The following is an 18,902-nucleotide window of genomic DNA, read 5'->3' on the forward strand; positions in this document are numbered from 1 at the left end:
TCGTCCGCTCTGCTCTTTCCGTCATAGCTTTTGTGGTTACAGCGCACAATTTGAGGACTGAGAGGAGACTGATAGCCAGTCGATCTATTCAGCATGTGTGGGTTGTTTTTTTTTTTGTGTCTTCTTTATACAACTCAAGATCAAAGTTCTCTGAGATAACGCAACCTTCACTGTGTGTTTATGGTTCCTGAGAGAGACGACTGCTCTCGCACAGCTGCTCTGTACAGGGAATGGTTGCAGACAAAGTCTAGACTAAACTTTAGAGCTCCACATGTTGTATATGAGTAATTTGGATATGAACATATTAATCTGAGACGGACTTGATACAGCATTGTTTGGAGTAGCACAAAGGCCGGAGTCATGAACGGATCTTATTCGATGCAGCCAGAGGAGCAAGAGAACGGGGCCAAAGCAAGAGAGACCTTCAAGTTTGTAGCGGAGGAGAAGAGGGAGGTGAAGAGGGATGTGTGGAGAGACGGTGGAGAGGAGCGATCCGAGCCGTCCTGCTGTCTCAGCGTCAGCAAGCTCTCCTACACAGTCAGGTAAATGCATCAGACATAGCAAGAGTGTACAGGAGGTTGACTGACAGACAGATGCAAACCCAGAATCAACAAACAAAACAAGACACATTATTTTGCAAACACACATACAGGTTTGGAATGAATTATCTAGATTTTTACTTTGTCTAAATCCAATAAAATAGCTGGTAATGCTTTATATTAAGGTTCTTGTATTAAGCATTAATTAATAGGCAATCAGACCTTTAATATAAGCTCCTTAAAATCATTGTGTCAATAAGATTATGTAGCAGCTGATAATAACATCATAAAGTAGAATAATGTTAAAGTTATTTAAAATTAAAGATATGTTATAGATAAATACAGGCTAATTTGCTGCTCGAAAACAAGTTTATTTTATAATTATTTATAACAGCATTATAAATTGGGTTTGAGTTGAACTAACTTACCGATCATGACATTGTTAAAGTCTTACTAAACTTTATGCATTTACTAGCAGTTAACTTGTGTTTTTGCAGCTGCTGGATCAAAACTGAGAACACTGACTTATTGAGGTTACTAAATTCTTTATTATGCCATTTCTGCCACTCCCCCGTCTGGAATGAGCGCTACGTTAAAAGGTTAAAAGTTAAAGTTCAATTTATCAGTCTTTTTACGAACTCAGGGTTAAAGGACAACACTGAGTTAAAGTCCCTTTGTAATAGGCAAGACAAACAAAAAACAACTACGGTCGTGCAGATCTTAGTCAGGTGGTATGGCAGTAGATAGTTTACCTTGTATCTTTTGCCAGATGGCAGCTGAGTGTACGTATTAATCCTAATAAAGCGACAAAAAAGCTTATTAAAGGTTCAAAATGACATAAGAGATAAGTTAGTTACACCCAATAAATGTGTTTGTAAGGCTCATATGAACAACATTAAGAAACTCATTTATAAACTGTTTTGTTATGTTCATGATGCTCTTCTTAACACATAGTATTAATAACAATCTTATAATGACACATCAATGCCTTATTACCTTATTAAATAATGCTTATTACAAGGACCGTAATATAAATGATTGATATAATAAATGTTCCTGTGTGTGTATGTTCCAGTGAGCGTGTTGGTCCATGGTGGGACTTACAGTCCTACAGGAAGCGATGGACTCGTCAGATCCTCAACGATGTCTCCTTCCATGTAGACAGCGGGCAGATCATGGGCATCCTGGGCAATTCAGGTTCGTACTGAGCTCGTTTAGCAAAACCTGATGTTTTTAGAAAAACACAACATGATTTAGTTACCCAGAAGTCAGAATAAATAGAACGTGACAGCACATTTCCTTCCATACGAACACTGGGGGAAGCAATAACATAAACATTAATAACTGAAGCCATAAAAGAAAGTCCCCCTTCAGTGTATGGATAATACTTCTGTTGGCCAATCTATAATTTCCTTCAATATGTGACCAGAAATACGCTGTCTTTTCTCACATGTGTTTGTCTGTGCACTTTGCATTATGAAGGTTCAGGAAAGACCACACTGTTGGATGCCATCTCAGGGAGGATCGGATACAGTGGCACGCTGCTGGGTGAGGTCTTCATTAACGGCAGGAAAATGAAGAGAAAGGAGTATCAGGACTGTTTCTCCTACGTGCTGCAGGTAACACACAGAGCAAACAAACAGTGCAGTATAAACACAGAAAATCACCTAGTTCTCAGTTTTTATAGATGCTTCAAACTGAGCCATCAGCGCACCCCAACAAGAAAAAATGTATCATGAAAAACTGGAACAAAAATACATTAAAATGCCCCAGGTTTCTTTTTTACGTTATACTGTGACTTGAAGCAGTTTTTTAATGGCTTGGCTGAAACTGCTCTCAGATTACCTCATGAGCTTTAACAATGTTCAAGGATGAGTTTTACCCCGAAAGAACAAAAAACCCATAAACTGGCTCCAACAACTCACCTGGGGTTATCCAAAATTTGAGATCCCAAATTTGAAAGACGTTATTCACACCTTTGACACATGGTCGAGCTCTTCAGACGTTGTGCGTGCTAATGATAGAAGCTTGGCAGACATAATGAAGATTTCTGCTTAAAAGTTTTTTTCAAATCAATTTTGGGATCTCAGGGCCTCTAGGACTTCAGCCGACTGTCCACTTGCACAGGGTCAGTATGCAATGAGAGCTGCACCGTTAAACTAAACAGAACATTAACAAAGAGACTGAATAGTGGTTTTAAAGTTGTTGCCCTGGTTCTCATCACACACGGACATCGGGTTAAACTTTGCCCCATGAATATCACATGTGAGGGGCTGCATGCAGACACTTTGTATTTATTTAAGTTGTCCGTGTTCAACCACCAGAAAGACTGAATCACAAACTCGTGGAACACACATCATTTCGCAGAAACTCCTGAAAAGGTTGCCCTGGCCTCTGGATGAAATTAACTAAAGACCCCTGCTAGCCTCCTCATACACTTAATCTCTCAATGAGAGGTGCTCAAGTGTATCCAAAGCCTGAATTAAAAACACTGGCTTAAAACCGGCCTTGCTTCCTTTCAAATCATCTCTCTGTTCTAGCTGATAGCAACCCCCTCTGCTCTCTAAGCCTCGTCATTAACTTCCCCTGCTAAGCTGTAGATGAGGAGGTGATATGAGCTCCTGATATTAAAGTCATTCAGATGAGAGACTGTGGAGAAGTGGGATTCAGAGGCGCCACGTGTTAATTGAAGCAGGCTGAAGGTTCAGCAGGTTCAAGCAATGAAAGTGCGTATGTGAATCCATGTGTGTGTGTGTGTGTGTGTGTGTGTGTGTGTGTGTGTGTGTGCGCATGTGCCTCGGGCAAAGGTACGCTACCGTTGGTTTGAACATGCACGTACCGTGTGCACTTGCACATGTACAGTGTTTGTTTCCTATACGGATATACACGTTGTGCAGGGATGTGCAGCACAGATACTGTGGATAACTACTCTGAAATGTACAATTCTCTGTAGAAAGTGTGAAGCAAGGATGTTTACAGCTAATTCAATTCCATCCACAACATAAAGTTTCAAGATATACTTAAGCTGATTAATTCAAATGCACTAAAGGAAGATGGAGGTGATCATACTGTATCTGCATGTCATAACTCAACTCTCAAGTAAGTAAGTAAGTAAAAACATGAGGACAACTACTACAAGGCCTACAAAGTACATCCAAAATAAGCATGACAAATCTGAGAGATTTTTCCGCCACACTGCATCTTAGTTGTTTCTTGTTCTCTTGTGCTCTCTCCGTCCTCAATCTCTTTCTCTCGTTCCTCTCCAGAGTGATAACTTGTTGAGTTATCTGACAGTGGAGGAGACTCTGACCTACACAGCCCAGCTGGCCCTGCGGAAACATTCGGCCGAAGCCATCAAGAAGAAGGTGACTTTGGAGAGTCTCTTCTTTTCTGTCCACTTAGCTCAATCCTGACATTTCTCTCTGTTAGAGACAAATGCGAGAACCATAGGAGATGATTCACAAGTTTTTTTTCCCTTACTATTTTGTTTTCTTGATATTTCTTGCTGTATATTTCTCTAAGTCATAATAATATTTGTTTTTGGTGCCATGGCTAGAAAATCTTAAAATCATCCCTTTGAGATTGAAGTATAATTTGTCAAAAACATAATCACATTTATTGTCATCTTCACTTTGATATTTCTTTATCATTTTTTGACCTGGAGCAAAAGAAACCCTCCTTCACAATATTACAGTAATGAGCAGAACATACTCCTACAACTGCACTGACTAAACTAGCTATAGGACGCCCTTGTCAACTGACCCTTGACCTCTGGCTCCTGTGCAGGTGTCGGCGGTGATGGCTGAGCTGAGTCTGACTCATGTGGCCCACAGTGTTATCGGAGGTCGTGTCTTTCCCGGGATCTCCGGGGGCGAGAGAAGGAGGGTCTCCATCGCCAGCCAGCTGCTTCAGGACCCGAGTGAGTTCCTCTACCAGAGTTACTTAATGATTAAAATCAAGTTAATAAGGTGAATCAAGGTAGAAGTTATTATCTCTGAAATCCTGAAGGCTTAACAGAGCTGAGAATGAGGAGCGATGGAGAAGATAAAGTGAAATGAACTGAACTTTATGCACGACACTAAAGGCGAATAGCATAAACATGAATATCACCATAAAACTTCTCCAGTTGCTTTTAATTACATTAAAACAATTGTTATACGTTTTGTGAAAATATATGTTTAAATATGCAAATCCGATCAAATATTATCTCATTTTATGTTAATATTGTTATTGTGAAATCTTTTGGCCACGATAATCATGTATTTAAAATCTGATCTTGTGACAACCCCACTATGTCTGATATACGAATCGAACCCTCTGTGAAAACCTTTATAATACAGAATAAAACTGGGAGGCTTAGTGTTAGAAAGGGTTACTGAAAAATAGATTTCTGGCTCAGAGTATGACAAATAACCTTATTATAAGAAAACAGATATTAAAGATATTAAAGAAATTTAACTGATAGATATCCTCATGAAACTTTCCATGTTGATAATCTAAATTAATTCATTATGCATTTTATCATTAAATATGCACAAATGTAATTACATTTCAAAAACAAATATCGGAACTTAAGTTGACCAATGCGTGAAAAAACACTGTTGCCTGCCGTGTCTGGCCTTAGGCTTTGAGCCACATGGGACAAAGATTATACAAAATTGGCTGTGACAAATATATGTCCCTAATGTTTTGCACACCCCAGTACATTCCTGCATATAGTACATGATATTTCACACATATACTGTTGGAAGCAACAGGACTGGAGGCAGGACTGAGAACAGAAGAAAGTTCACCTGTCTCTCCCCACAGAGTTTTAGAAGTCCACACTGAAAGACAAAGGGATCTAAGTAAGAGAGGAATAAGGAAAGGATGGAGAAAGGGACAGAGGGAGAGATGGAGACGAGTAATGAAAGACTGGGTTATCACACCGCGAAGGGAATGAGCAGAGACCCACCTCTGTGAGCGAGTGTGAGTGTGCTCATTCCAGGTGTAGTTTATCAGGTCTCCAGTCCTCCAGGGAGGATGAAGGGTCTCAGTCCTCATTCAGGATTAGAACGGCCATGGACACACACACACACAGAGTCACACACAGAGTAATGAGGAGTTCCCATTCGCTGCCTCTCCAATCAACCAGGAAATGAATTAATCTCACAATTAAAGCATCTGCTAATTCCACTCTGCTTTCATGAAGCAAAGAGGCAATCTTTTAATTGTCCTAATTAGAGTAATTAACTGAAAAAAAAAGAACTCACTTATCTTCGCAAGTTAAGTTGGCCCCGCTGAGAGTCCTGCATGTGCCACCTAATAAAAAGTACATTTAAAAGTTTCCAACTTAAAAGAAGAAAAAAAAGTTATTGTCCTGCCTTTCTCTTATGTTCTTAATGCTTCTATGTGCCACAAGCACTGCATGACGGTGATGATGTCATTGCAGGGGTGGTCCTATTGGACGAGCCGACTACAGGCCTGGACAGCATGACGGCCAATCAAATCGTGGTGCTGCTGGCAGAGCTGGCCAGGAGGGACCGTATCGTCATAGTAACCATCCACCAACCGCGATCCGAGCTCTTCAGGGTGGGTTTGTGGGACTAACTCAGGAAAAGAGAAAAGAGAGACGGAAACTTCCTTTTGAGTATAACAATCAACACATGTCCATATGTACACTGCAACAGTTTTTGGTTTCTGGAATCGTTCATTTTTGTACATAATGGCGGAGAAGAGATCCCTTTTTAAAAAGCAGTGATCGGGACAAAATCCACCTTCTTCCTCTAGTGGAGCTGAAGCTAAAATTAGGTTTCAGCAGTCAAATCAAAAGAGTACCTTCTAAAGGTCCAACCTTTTGAGTATATAATTTCCTCATTTTGTCTCTCTTGATGAAGGTTTAAATGCTGATATTAAAAACGTGTGTGTTTGTGTCCCAGGTGTTCAGCAGGATAGCTATAATGAGCCGTGGAGAGCTGGTGTTCTGTGGGCAGCCAGGAGAGATGGTGGACTTCTTCAGCCAGTGTGGATATGAGTGTCCAGAGTACTGCAACCCCTTTGACATATATGGTACTGTATGCTATGATCCTGCATTAACCTGTATATTTACATTAGAGCCGTAGAGCTATAGTATGTTGAAACTCAAACAAATAAAGAATATGTGTATCTTGAGAATTCAGAGAATATATAGAGTGAAGTCTGTGTTGCGTGAATGTTAAACTATTCAAACTGCTTTCATGTCAAACAGTTGACTTCACCTCAGTGGACACACACAACAGTGAGAGGGAGGCAGCCACCTTCAATCGTATGCATGAGATCACTTCATCCTATCAGAGGTCGACCATCTACCAGAGCATGCTGGGAAAAATGGAGCAGAGCCTGCAAAAGTCAGACAAGCCCGCCATCCCCTTTAAGAGTAAAGAGTCACCGAGTGGTGCAGCCAAACTTGAGGTTCTGCTCAGGTCAGTGCTGAACGAGTCAATAACTGATTAATGATTACCACAGAAATGATGAGATTTACATTTACTCAAAAATGCTCTAGATACATTTTTGAGTATCTAGAGCATCTATTTGCAAGAGGATATGAGCAAATTCTCCATCCTGCCCGTTGTGTGTTACTGTATGAATCAGGGTTCGTACACATTTTTCAAGGTCAAATTCAAGCACTTTTCAAGCACTTTCAAGGGTCATTTTTAAGATTTTCCAGCACCTTATTGCTGGGGTAAAATACGTATCTACAGGAATATATAAACTCATTATTTTTTCTTCACTTTTTATCACAATTATTTACACTGTATTATGCTGTGAACATCTAAAATTATGTTTCATAATAGCAAAAACTTCAGAAATTAATTATCCAGTCTGATCCCAATTTTGTGAAAGACACAGAGTTATAATGTCAAGCACTTTCAAGCACTTAAACTAAAATCCAAGCACTTTTCAGACCTTGAAAACACAACATTGAAATTCAAGTACTTTCAAGGATTTCAAGCACCCATACAAACCCTGATGAATATTTACGCAATTCTGCCTTTACATATATTTCCATGTGTGTTTTGTGTGTAGACGGACGGCAAGAAACCTGTCCAGAGACAGGATGGGTGTCCTGATGCGTCTGTCCCAGAACCTGATCTACGGTCTCTTTGTGGCCTTCTTCGTGATGCATTTGGACAACGATGTCACCAAGGGCGCTGTGCAGGATCGCATCGGCATCATCTATCAATGCATTGGTGCTTCGCCCTACACCGGCATGCTGAACGCTGTAGCTCTCTGTGAGTTAATCCGACAAATACAACTGTACATAGAGGGGAGAAAACATTTTAGTCCAGGTTTTTGAAGTGACACATTTACAGTAGTGCATGTAGCACTGATAATACTGCACATACGACGTCCTCAAATGTCTTGTTTTGTCCACAACAACCCAAAGATATTCAGTTTCCTGTCAAAGAAGAGTAAAGAAACCAGAACATGATCACATTTGTGAAGCTGGAATCAGAGAATTCTGAGCTTTTCTTGAAAATTGCTCAAAAAGATTAACCCATAATAAAAATAATGGTTTATGGAAGCACAGTTTGTGCTCATATACTAGGAAATAGTAACTGAAAGGACACATGAATCTCCAACTGTGTTACGTTACCATATTTCAGCCAGGGTGACATGATATTCCATCGAACTGCGTGTGTCTGATAACATCACCCAATAAATATCTACACGAGGTTGATTCGATAACTTGAGGGAAATTCTCAAGTGCATGTAGTCTATCACCAGAGTAAATGTGATCTCCTATCTTTGTTAAACAGCGTGTTTCAGATGTCTTTATCTTCGCTGTGTAAGCCTGCTTATCTCCTGCTCAGTAGGTGAAAGGGGTCTGCTGTCTGCAGTATTTTTGTTCCCTTCAGCAAAAATGGGTAAAGTCTAGCCTGGATTTTGCTTGGTGAACGTGCCTGAAGAGATTTCATGTACTTTCAGCGTCTCTCTTAGGTCAGAGTAAAAGATTGAATGATGTGTTGTGACTTTCACAACAGTATTAGTATTATAGAGCAGAACTGCAGTCAGTCGGCGTCACAAATATCTATTTCTATCAGAATCACTTTAATTTTAGGATTACTGACATAAAAATTAAATATGTTTTACCTTTTGTAATTTGCTGTGCATTTATACAGTTGCTCGAAATGTCCTGTTGTTTGCATTTACAAGAGGGGTGGGGGGATGACCTTTACTCCATTTAAAAACTCAATGAACCCGAATGCCTTTTCACCCACAGACCTACAGTACATATACTATCTATATTACCTGTATTTACATGTATTTGTGTAATATTTATAGCAGCTGCCGTGACTTGAGGTCACCTTAAAAACAGACAAAGCATCACACATGCACTGTGTACACATGTAGAAAGAGAGAGAGAGATACAGGTAACAATGCTGAATGCCAGAATCCATCCAAGCTCATTCTTTGATGATGTTCAATTCATTCCTAATGGTGATTTTCCAAAAATAATTTTAGACTTCTGTAAGGTTTATATTCTATCTTGTGCTATGTATTTTGTATACAAAAAGGAAACATACTTATTTATTTTTTTTATCTCAGTGAGAACTTGGTAAATTAAATCTAAAGGGGCTTAAATGCAACATGGAGCAATGTAATAAAACTGTAAAATCAATCCGAAATGTTTAATGCATAATAAGGTATATGTTAAAAGATGATACAAACAATAACCTGTGAAGGATATTGGCTCTATTGGATTGATTATCTCTTCAATGTCTTCCTTGGTTTTCAGCTGAGTCTAAAATCTTAGTTTTAGGGCTTTGGCTGTCACAGATGCAGAGGATAAGAGATATGATAAAGCACTTGGCTGAGCTGGAGAAACACTGGAGTTATAAGGTAATTAACAGCACCCAGACAGCTAGAGGGAGTGATTGGAGGGGTTCAGACTGACCTTGAAACTAGATAAAGACTGATAGGATACAATACTGACGGAGATTTGTTCCAACAAACAGGCCTAGTGAGTTGTCCTGAAGTCTGGAACGCGGTGAACGGCTTCAGTTTCACTCAGCTGAGGTATCAGGAAAAATCTTTACATCTAAAATCAGGCTTACATGCCTTTGGTCTTCAGCTCAGTCATCAGAATAAAATGTTTGCATTGTACAAGTCTGCAAATGACTGATATGTTACATTTGTATATTTCATACCTACAGTATGTATCATATTACATTCAGAATGTATATATTTAAGATGACATAAGATAACATTTTGCAGCTCTCATTGTAAGCAACTAAAACAGGTATTTTCATCTGAAACATTATGTTTTTCTAACTCTACACCTAAGCAGACCTTAAGCACAGTGTTATTACAAAATAAAATTCAAAACTGGAACGTAAAAAAAACATGTTAACGCGTAAAGAAATGTAAAGTTTCAACATATCCAAGGTTTTGGATATGTCAGACTGGTGACCGAGTTATGGTTTTCATGCAACGTACTGTATTTTAGTGATGGGACAGAGCAACACGTATCATTATTGTAATGATGCATCTCTTGTCAAAATCAAGATTTTGTGATATCATTGATCTTTCAGAGTTACGTGTTTCAAGGATCAAATATTAACCCTGAATCAGATATTGAAAGCACTGCTCCACTCAATAAAAGTACTTTCCTCTGGTCTTTATATACCTAATACTGTATATAACAAGGTAATTTTTACCCCACTTGCTTGCATATTTATTTATTACAATCCTTTAAGAACTTTTTGGAATTGTTATCACATTATACATGCTCTCTCTCTCTCCTTCACTTACACTCACACTCTCTCTCTCTGTTTTCTCTCGACAGTTCCGGCATTGCGAGCTATCGGTGATCAGGAGAGTCAGGATGGTCTATACAGTAAATGGCAGATGTTCTTGGCCTACATCTTCCACATCCTGCCCTTCAGCATCCTCAGTGTTTTCATCTTCACCTCTTTCCTTTACTGGTGGGTAGTAAGCACGTATGTGTTTGTTACTGGGAGGAACGTACAGCCTGAGTTTTCATTTGGGGGGGATTCAAGCTGCATTTCCTTTAATATTTAATGGATCTCCTATTCCGAATGTGCATCCTCAACTTAGAGTCTCTTTCAGTACTGACTCTTCTTTTGTCTCTTCTATTTTTTGTTCCTGCCTGCTCTCCTCTCAGGATTGTTGGGATGCACCCCGACAGCTTGCGCTTCCTGTGTTTTACTGCAGTTGTCCTGGTGCCGCATATTATAGGTGAGCTGATAAGATTAAGTTGAACAACAAACCTTTTTCAAAACAAAGGATTATCAGAATTAAAGTACATAATAGGGACATGTTTGTCTTTTGTATATCACTACTCTGCTGACAACACTTTGACAGGGAAATATTCTAAATATAAACTATTTTTGGAAAAAAAAACCTCAGTATACACCGTATACAAGCCTACAAATGTGTTTGACCCAAATAGGGATCCCTTAAATATTGTCATGTTTCCACTCTTTATAGTATTAAGTTGTATGTATTAGTGTGTTTTATTCTTTTCCTCAGGTGAGTTGCTGACTGTGGTGTTATTAGGAGTGGTCCAAAATCCTAACATGGTCAACACCGGAGTGGCTCTTCTCAATATTGCAGGGATCCTGGTGGGATCTGGTTTCTTAAGGTGAGACTCCAAATATGTTTAGAATGTAAATAATAAGTAACATTAAATCAAGCATGATAGAGCAGCTTTTCCAGCCCTCCACTCTAAATGAAGGAAAACAATTTGCCACTGCTACCTGTAACACCCCGTCCTACCCTATTCTTCTTTACAGAAGCACCCAGCAGATGCCAGAGGTCTTCCAGTGGCTCAGCTACTTGACCTTCCAGAAGTACAGCTGTGAGCTTCTCATAGTTACGGAGTTCCATGGACTCAACTTCACATGTGGTAAGCTGCTCTCACCATAGGAAAACATGCTCTGTGTCCACCTTCCCTGAAAATAAAAAAGGGACCAATAATCATAATAATTTAACACCTGACAGCTCAGACTATGTCTCCCAGCACAAGTTGAACTTTTAAAAAATGTTTACACGTTACTATCTACCTTTACAACATTTTGATTACGGTGGCTTTTTGTGATAACATTTTAATGACTACTTTGATTTTGTAAAAGACAAATTACTTGGCCTTGACATTATGATTGATGACCTGTAGAGGAAAATTCAGTCAAGGGCACACCGAAGCTGCAACAACTGTTAACTCTCTCTCTCTCTGTGGTGTGTTGTGTTTTTGCAGAGACTTCCAAACCTTACAGGCCGGGAGCGTGTCTGATCACTCAAGGCGATCAGATCATTGATGAGGGCTATCCTGGCGCTCTGTCCCGATACACACTAGACTTTATTCTCCTCTACTCTTTCCTCCCTGCCCTCCTGCTGCTGGGCATGATCACCTTCAAGATCAGAGACAAGATTGTACGTCACTAAGACCACAGACACACGTTTGTGGTTGAATCGTCTGTTAAAAACAGGAAGCTGAACTGATTTTAGTTCTGAGGATCTAAAACAGATACAGAGTAGGATGTTATTCAGAGATTAAAGGTACATCAAATCATCTGATGTGAAATCTAAACAGCTGAAAAGTCCTACTTCTCAAAAATGCACCATAGACCAACCTGCTGCTTCAACACTGATGAAGCTCAAAAAACACACAGCACTTTCTGTATGATGCAAATGTTTGCACTAATGTCAAATTAATTATTTTTCATATAAAAGTACAATGTGGTAAACGGAAACCGACATATAAATGTGCATAGTTTAATTCCAAATTGAAGGATGGACTGCTGTGTACCATCCAGTAATTGAAGAATATACACGTTTAAAGTGCTATAATGTCACAGTTGTATTGAATGTATTACTTTTTTGTTTAAATATTGTCATGTACCATGTCATGAATAGGACGCGATGTCTATTGAAATAATGTACAATTGTTTATTTTTGAGAACACATTTTATCATTAGTGTACAAAAAGTTTTGATATGTTTAAATTTGTTTCAGAAAGAAATATCTAGTTATACAGGTTGTATGAATTGCCAAGAAAGAAATAATGCAAAATGTATAATGTATTTACAGACATATATGATGCATCTGTGTGTGACAATAAAGCTGACTGATCGTCTGTCTATCTAATCTCTCATGTCTCCAGCTCCAGTCCTTTCCACGACTTTGCTGCATTCCTCTTATACTGATCCAACTCCTGAAAACAGACAAAAAGAGAGAAGAAAAACATGAAAGTTTCCTTGTGTTAATGTTAGTAAAGTACAGTGAATAAGTACAGGTTATTGAACAGACATAAAGCAACCCCATAATGATAAACAAGGTTGCGTTCTCTTCCAGAAACATATACAGTAAATGTCGATATAGGGCAGAGATATCATTATGTTTATAACACCAGCAACCACTGATAGATTAAAATCAATGCTGCAGTAGAGCTGAACAGTTCAAGGACTCCAAACATTAAACATTAATTCAGCCGAGTCACCTGGGGTCAGTGCAACAAAACTTAACCTTTAGCTGGCTGCTAGATTTGCTTCAATCACCAGCCATAAAAATCAATCAAGTAAAATAAACATAAGTAAAATTTGAACATTCACCCTCCATGCGGCCGGTGTACAAAGAAATACATTTTGCACTTTGCCTGAGCTACTTTGTTATTTCCTCCAGTCAGTTTAACATTCGGGAAAGTAGGTTTGCTGACTAGCGCCATGTAATGCATAATCTCTGATTCTACAGAAATGTTGAAAACCTTATTCAGACTTTATCATTTAAGCAGATGTTGAGATAAAAGGCAATAATGATGTTATCCAAGAAAGCAGCTGTTTTATTTACTCTTCTGAGTTTTTTATATAAAATCTTTTAAAGGGCCCAAAAAAAAGTTAAAGGCAACCTGTGGAGTTTTGTACTAATAACACAATAAAATGCCCAAGAAAAACTCCAACATTCTTTCAACTATCAAAATGCTTTTGTTGACACACCATGGTCATGTTAGACCTTAAAAACTATCTCCAGTGCGTTTTGGCATCAAACCTTGGACTCCCTGACGAAAGCTTGATGCAATGCAAAGAGCGGAGGATGTACAAGTATACACTGGCAACAAAATACACAATTCTGCTAACGGTGTGACGCTGTTACAACAATCTACAGGTCGCAGTAATTTGCCAATGCAGTGATGCGCCGGCAAAGGCAGGACTGGAGAGAACTGCTTTCTAGTAAACATGGATGTTAACAACACAGGATTAAAAGTTTTAAGAAAACTTGAATTTGCATCTTATTTACAACATGTTTTTTTGAGCAACAGTGAATATAAACTCGATAGGGCACCTTTAAGCTCTGCAAGGTTGTCTCTTTCAGAACTTGTGATGTGTACTAGTCTCAGTTTGTGCATTTCAAGTGAAAAGATATGTCACCTCTGGCAACCATGCTCTTTTGCATTTGGAAATATGATTGCAACTTGGGAAAAGGTTAAAAATGTTTTATGTCATATAGCACAACAGAACATTGTTAAAACGATTAACTAATGGGCAGAAGAGTCTAATACAATTTAGTTATTGGTTACCCGACCAGTTACATTATGTCTCATCCAGTGGCAGAACAAGATGACATGCCTCAGGTGAGACTAGGCGATAACAGCATTGCGACTCCACGCGGTTACTAAAGTTCAAGTGCCGAAGTGGCACCACGGCAGGTCGGTGTGAAGACTACTATCTTGGAGGTTATAACTGAAGGATACATTACAGCCTGTTAATAAGCCTGTGACAGAAACACCGCTATATACATATAAAGGTTACTGGAGGACAAAGGGTTACTATGGAGCATTAGCCTTGTTTAAGACACATGAGGAGCAGAATGCAATAAGACTTCAGTCTTCAACAGCCGATCTGTTGTCTCTCTGAGGAAGTGTGAATTTAGATTGAATTCAGTTTAGTTTGAACAACAGGAGGACGACAACTGATTCCATTTATGTGCTTTATGTGACCTCAGTGTATAGGGTGTATACACAATATTGCTATGGCTAAGGGGGCTGTTACGTCACTATGTCTCAACTTTAAGACCAAGAGAGAGCAGCAATGACAGACTATACATTTACAAATTATACAAAAAAACAAAAACAAAGAGGAAAAACTACTCCTTACGCCAGGGTTCATGAGTGAACGCTGCTTGGGCCTATTTGAAATCTTACCACCTAATGTTTTAAAAATCTGTTATCTTCCGCAATACAAGGAGGTCAAAGGTCAGGGTCACTGTGCATCTGTTTGACTGATTGATCTCCATGCTGCCAACTCATGTCACTAAAGAGGCACAGCCTTTCCAGAAGAGTAGGTGTATGATGTTGATTGATCAAAACGTTTTTACCTGGTCCTTCTGGGCTCTCATGGCGTCAATCTGAGGCTCACTGTACTGTGGATCCTTAGCTGGATCCTTTAGTTCCCTCTGCTCGCCGGTATTCTGTAAAGACAGAGTCAGTCAGATGGACAGAAATACATTGAAATGGATTTACAGAGATCCTCGTTCGTGCAAACATGCATGTTAAGATCAGAGGTCGGTGACTGAACTACCTCTTGGGGGAAGATGCGGTCATAAACTTTCTTCCAGAGGTCCTTTGGGTTTTTGGCATGCAGAGAAGTAATGTCCACATCAGTAGTGGGAGGGGAACCTAAAGTAAGAGGAACATTATTTAAAACACAGTAACACACAATCCTGTCTATGTCCATAAATCTCTCAGCAGATGACAGCTTTAAATCAGTTAAAGTCCTTCAACACAGCAACTGAATATTCTATTTAAATGCATTTTACCACTTTTGGCCACAGAGTAGCGCTGTGCTCACCTATTTGGCTGAAGGAGTCAGAGCCTGCTGGAATGATGAGAGGCTTGGTGGAGTCAGAGGACACAGTTTTCCTGATCCAAACATAAAAATAAACAACATTAAAACACAGCTGACCAGGAAACTTAAAGTACAATAGTACCGCAACATAAACAACAATTCTTTTTGTTTGAAACATTTAAAAGGTGTGAAATATTGTTTATTTTCTCTTCATATCTATAGTATAGGACCCAGTTTGAGCTGTCTCTTGAACCTTTTGTAAAAGTTTAGTAGAATTTCTTACAGCCCTACATGTAAGTATACATGTGAAATACAAGTATTACCAATTATTACTGATACCACTAAAGGACAGTCCCAGTCCATTACTATTTGGTGTACAACGCTTTGTTATCCTGCTCACCCTCTGTCCAGACCAAAAGCCAGGTGGGAGAAGAAGCTCTTGGTTTTTGACATGAGGCTCTCCGACTTGATGCTTGTGAACTGGTGAAATGATTAAAAATAAGTTGATAGAATAGGTGGATTCAGAGAAAGCAAAAATGATTAAAAAGTTCACATTTAAATATTTTCCCTGTGTAGTAAAAACACTTACAATAAGAGAGGCTGCGTAGTAGTGGGCAACAAAACGTAGGGTTTTACTGACAACTTTCTTTTTGTCAGAGTCAAATTCCTGCAACCCAGATAGAAAAAACTCCTTCAGAATGTCTTTCACATATTACACCGGGAAGAAAATTAAGTACAAGAATTGCAAAGTTCCGCCAATGCATCAATGACATTTACACACACAACTTGTGTGAGTAAAAGAATTAAGTTGTACAGATAGCAAGTATTTGAGAGGTCATAAAACATAGGTGATTTAGCCACCATGAGACAACTCCATACACATTTATGTTACCTGAAAGATGTCATATTTGCTGCCAATGATGAGGAGAGGAACAGGAAAGGGACTGAGCAGCTCTCTGTCCTGTACAAAAAAATCACAGTTAAATCAGGAAACATGTTCTTTCTTACATCTGCACTGAACTAAAAACAATTCACCTTTCAGTTATAAAAAAGACTTGCATCATCTTATTCCTAAAGACGAAAACTGCTGTTTTTTCTCCATGTTGGTTTAGTTTGGTAGCATTCGTATTTTGTGTTTTAATTTTTGACATACTTTAAGCGTTTTCTGGGAGCCTGACACATGAGCAATCCTTGAGTAGTTTGTGTATTTCAAGACTTTAAATATGCTACTACTATACGTTGCCCTGGACTGAACCAAACATTAAGTTAAATGGCGAGTGTAATGAGCAGAGGACTGACAGGGTAGTCTTTAGGTAATACTCGTGCTGTTGATTGGAGAGCCATCTGATGTTTAGCTCCAGGTTTGGTCCTCTGTGCTTGTTGTGCCTTGGAAAGTACTTTCTCCAACTGAGCTTGTGCTGCCTGCAGCAGCTTCTCCATGGTTTCCCACAGGGCGTTGGGTTTAGACAGGTCCAGAATGAGGATGAAGGATAGAGACCTGGGATAAGACAAGAAAACTCTTGCTCTACTGGCATCATTCTGCTGTTCAAACCAGACGGATTTCAAAGGAAACATGCAATTGTCTGAAAAGAACAATTGCCCCCCACACCCCACTCGAACAGTGAGAAAATAGAGAGCTGCGATAAGACAACAAGACGTCAGGAATGTCTGAAAGTGACCTACTTGATACTGGCAGGAGAGATGGGGATCTGAACCAAGTCTGACAAAGAGGTCCCACCACCCAGCTCCCATAGGTGGGCTATGTCTTTGGGCTACGAGAGGAAACAACAATCAGTATCAATGCGCCATCTATTTACAAGTCACTCATTATGTGCAGTTGTTCACACATTCTCTACTTCCTCAGCATTTACTGAAGAACCAGTAGGTCTGACTAAATAGCCTATCATGTCACATAAAGTCACCATCTCTCAAAGCGAGCCTGCTGCATTGTGCTCGAGTACTTGAAGTTGTGGTAAATACATTTACAGTATTTTGTAGCTCTTTACAAGGATGAAGTTTAAGACACTGTCACAATTTAGCAAGATTATCAGCTGAGTGTCTTCATCTCAGTTTTGTAAAAGACGTGTCCAAGAGTCCAGGTCTTCCTTACTGTGTTGTGTCCTCTGGCCCGTCTACCAAAAGTGTACTCCATTGCCAGAGTGGGCTTGGATGGTTCATCCCTGGAGAATTAAGAATCAGCATTATTGTTCGACATGATCGAGGTTAGTTTAGGTGTCACTTTGTTTCATCTTTGATGCAGCTGAACGTTTAAGAGCATCTACCTTTAAACTTAAATTATGAATACATATAATTTTCCTAAAGGCCAAGGTTAAACTTTTATGCTAACTGGCATGTCTATTTAAGTTTTAGGAGATGTGTCTCTTTAACATTGGTCTACATGCAGCATATGGAATGGTTTTAGATCATGTTTGGTTTTATTTGTCAGTTTTGAGATGATAACCTAGATCACACTCATGCTCACCTGTCGAGGCATCTGAGGAGTATGGACGTTTTACCCTGCACCAAAAGAGTAAGGTAAGTTTACTAGCTACAACTTATGTAGCTAATGAGGTAATACTGTTGCCATTAGACAGAAATAGATGTGCTGTCTGCGGTCACGGTGGTAAACATACCCCTGCCTTGCTCCCCATCAGAAACACGGTCCTCTCACTGACCATGTCCCCTCCGTCCTCCTCCCCACCTTCAGTCTCCCGACTGTGGACCTCCGCCGCAGCCAGCTCCCATAGCGTGTCAGAGCTGACAAGTACGAAACAAATACGACACATTATTTGACAAAAAGACATCTTAATATATTTGTGATAGTGTTTAATTGTGCAAACCTGGTCCTCACCTTATTTTCGGCATTACATTTGATATTTTACAAGCAAAGTTAACAACCTAGCTTAGCTACATGCCTAAAACCGAAGGATACCATTACAAACGTTGCCAGAGTAACAGCGCGTTTTGATGATGTAATCAAGCCTACATCTAAAGGCATTGTGGGAAATGTAGTGCCTTTAATAAAACGTGCTTTGTACCACCTACATCAGAACAAAATAGGACTTTGTTTTTACTGCATCGACTTTTATAGATCCATAGGAAGGGACACTTCATAATTAATTTGTTATGTAACATTTTGTTCACAAATTGGGTACTGTTATAAATCAGTTTAGTAAATTTATATACCAATTCTATGCCCCATCTTAGGTGTTCATTTCAGTACAGACTACACTGATATCTATGTGTAAAATGCAGGTGACACAATACGTTTATTCATTCATAGAAAGATAATCTCCACATAGTTGTTTGCCTGGATTCCATCATGTTAATGTAAAATAATATTAATGAATAAAAAAATATATACCTCTGTATTAAACATAACAGTAACATATAATGAACCAATCCAATAAAATGTTAAAACTGATCCTGGGAGACCTTGATAGCTATTGCCACTTTGAGTTGGTGTAGTCTTTGACCTGAGTTTAGATCTACTGTCTATCATTTATCATTTAGAGTGGTCTGAACAATAAATTATAACTGA

General features: G+C 39.1%; 2 protein-coding genes across 2 annotated transcripts; one reads left to right on the forward strand and one right to left on the reverse strand.

Annotated features, from left to right (window-relative positions):
- Positions 1-344: 344 nt before the first annotated feature.
- Positions 345-12,668, forward strand: abcg5 (ATP-binding cassette, sub-family G (WHITE), member 5). Its single transcript, XM_030442471.1, has 14 exons — positions 345-542; positions 1,615-1,736; positions 2,022-2,158; positions 3,806-3,904; positions 4,326-4,458; positions 5,971-6,110; positions 6,458-6,587; positions 6,766-6,979; positions 7,584-7,789; positions 10,348-10,486; positions 10,687-10,760; positions 11,055-11,166; positions 11,318-11,430; positions 11,779-12,668. Exons 1-14 carry the CDS (start codon positions 361-363, stop codon positions 11,964-11,966), a joined length of 1,989 nt encoding a protein of 662 aa, XP_030298331.1. The 5' UTR covers positions 345-360; the 3' UTR covers positions 11,967-12,668.
- On the reverse strand, positions 12,457-18,342 carry dync2li1 (dynein, cytoplasmic 2, light intermediate chain 1). The gene is made up of 13 exons (XM_030442472.1): positions 18,213-18,342; positions 17,995-18,118; positions 17,844-17,878; positions 17,472-17,541; positions 17,045-17,133; positions 16,661-16,859; positions 16,254-16,322; positions 15,951-16,028; positions 15,762-15,841; positions 15,365-15,435; positions 15,095-15,192; positions 14,892-14,984; positions 12,457-12,735 (listed from the first exon to the last, which is right to left on the reverse strand). The coding sequence occupies exons 1-13, from the start codon at positions 18,224-18,226 to the stop codon at positions 12,673-12,675; spliced, it is 1,083 nt and encodes a 360-aa protein (XP_030298332.1). The 5' UTR covers positions 18,227-18,342; the 3' UTR covers positions 12,457-12,672.
- Positions 18,343-18,902: the final 560 nt, after the last annotated feature.

Source organism: Sparus aurata, chromosome 15 (assembly GCF_900880675.1).
Source record: "Sparus aurata chromosome 15, fSpaAur1.1, whole genome shotgun sequence".
Taxonomy (NCBI): Eukaryota; Metazoa; Chordata; class Actinopteri; order Spariformes; family Sparidae; genus Sparus; species Sparus aurata.

What these genes read in the sequence shown, in the direction of transcription:
- abcg5 (XM_030442471.1), top strand. Translation starts at nt 361, where the DNA reads ATGAACGGATCTTATTCGATGCAGCCAGAGGAGCAAGAGAACGGGGCC. An exon ending in CGCGATCCGAGCTCTTCAGG is followed by an intron (nt 6,111 to 6,457) that starts GTGGGTTTGTGG and finishes TTTGTGTCCCAG; the next exon opens with GTGTTCAGCAGGATAGCTAT. An exon ending in CAACCCCTTTGACATATATG is followed by an intron (nt 6,588 to 6,765) that starts GTACTGTATGCT and finishes CATGTCAAACAG; the next exon opens with TTGACTTCACCTCAGTGGAC.
- dync2li1 (XM_030442472.1), bottom strand. An exon ending in ACTACGCAGCCTCTCTTATT is followed by an intron (nt 15,842 to 15,950) that starts GTAAGTGTTTTT and finishes TCATTTCACCAG; the next exon opens with TTCACAAGCATCAAGTCGGA. An exon ending in TGACTCCTTCAGCCAAATAG is followed by an intron (nt 15,193 to 15,364) that starts GTGAGCACAGCG and finishes CTCTTACTTTAG; the next exon opens with GTTCCCCTCCCACTACTGAT.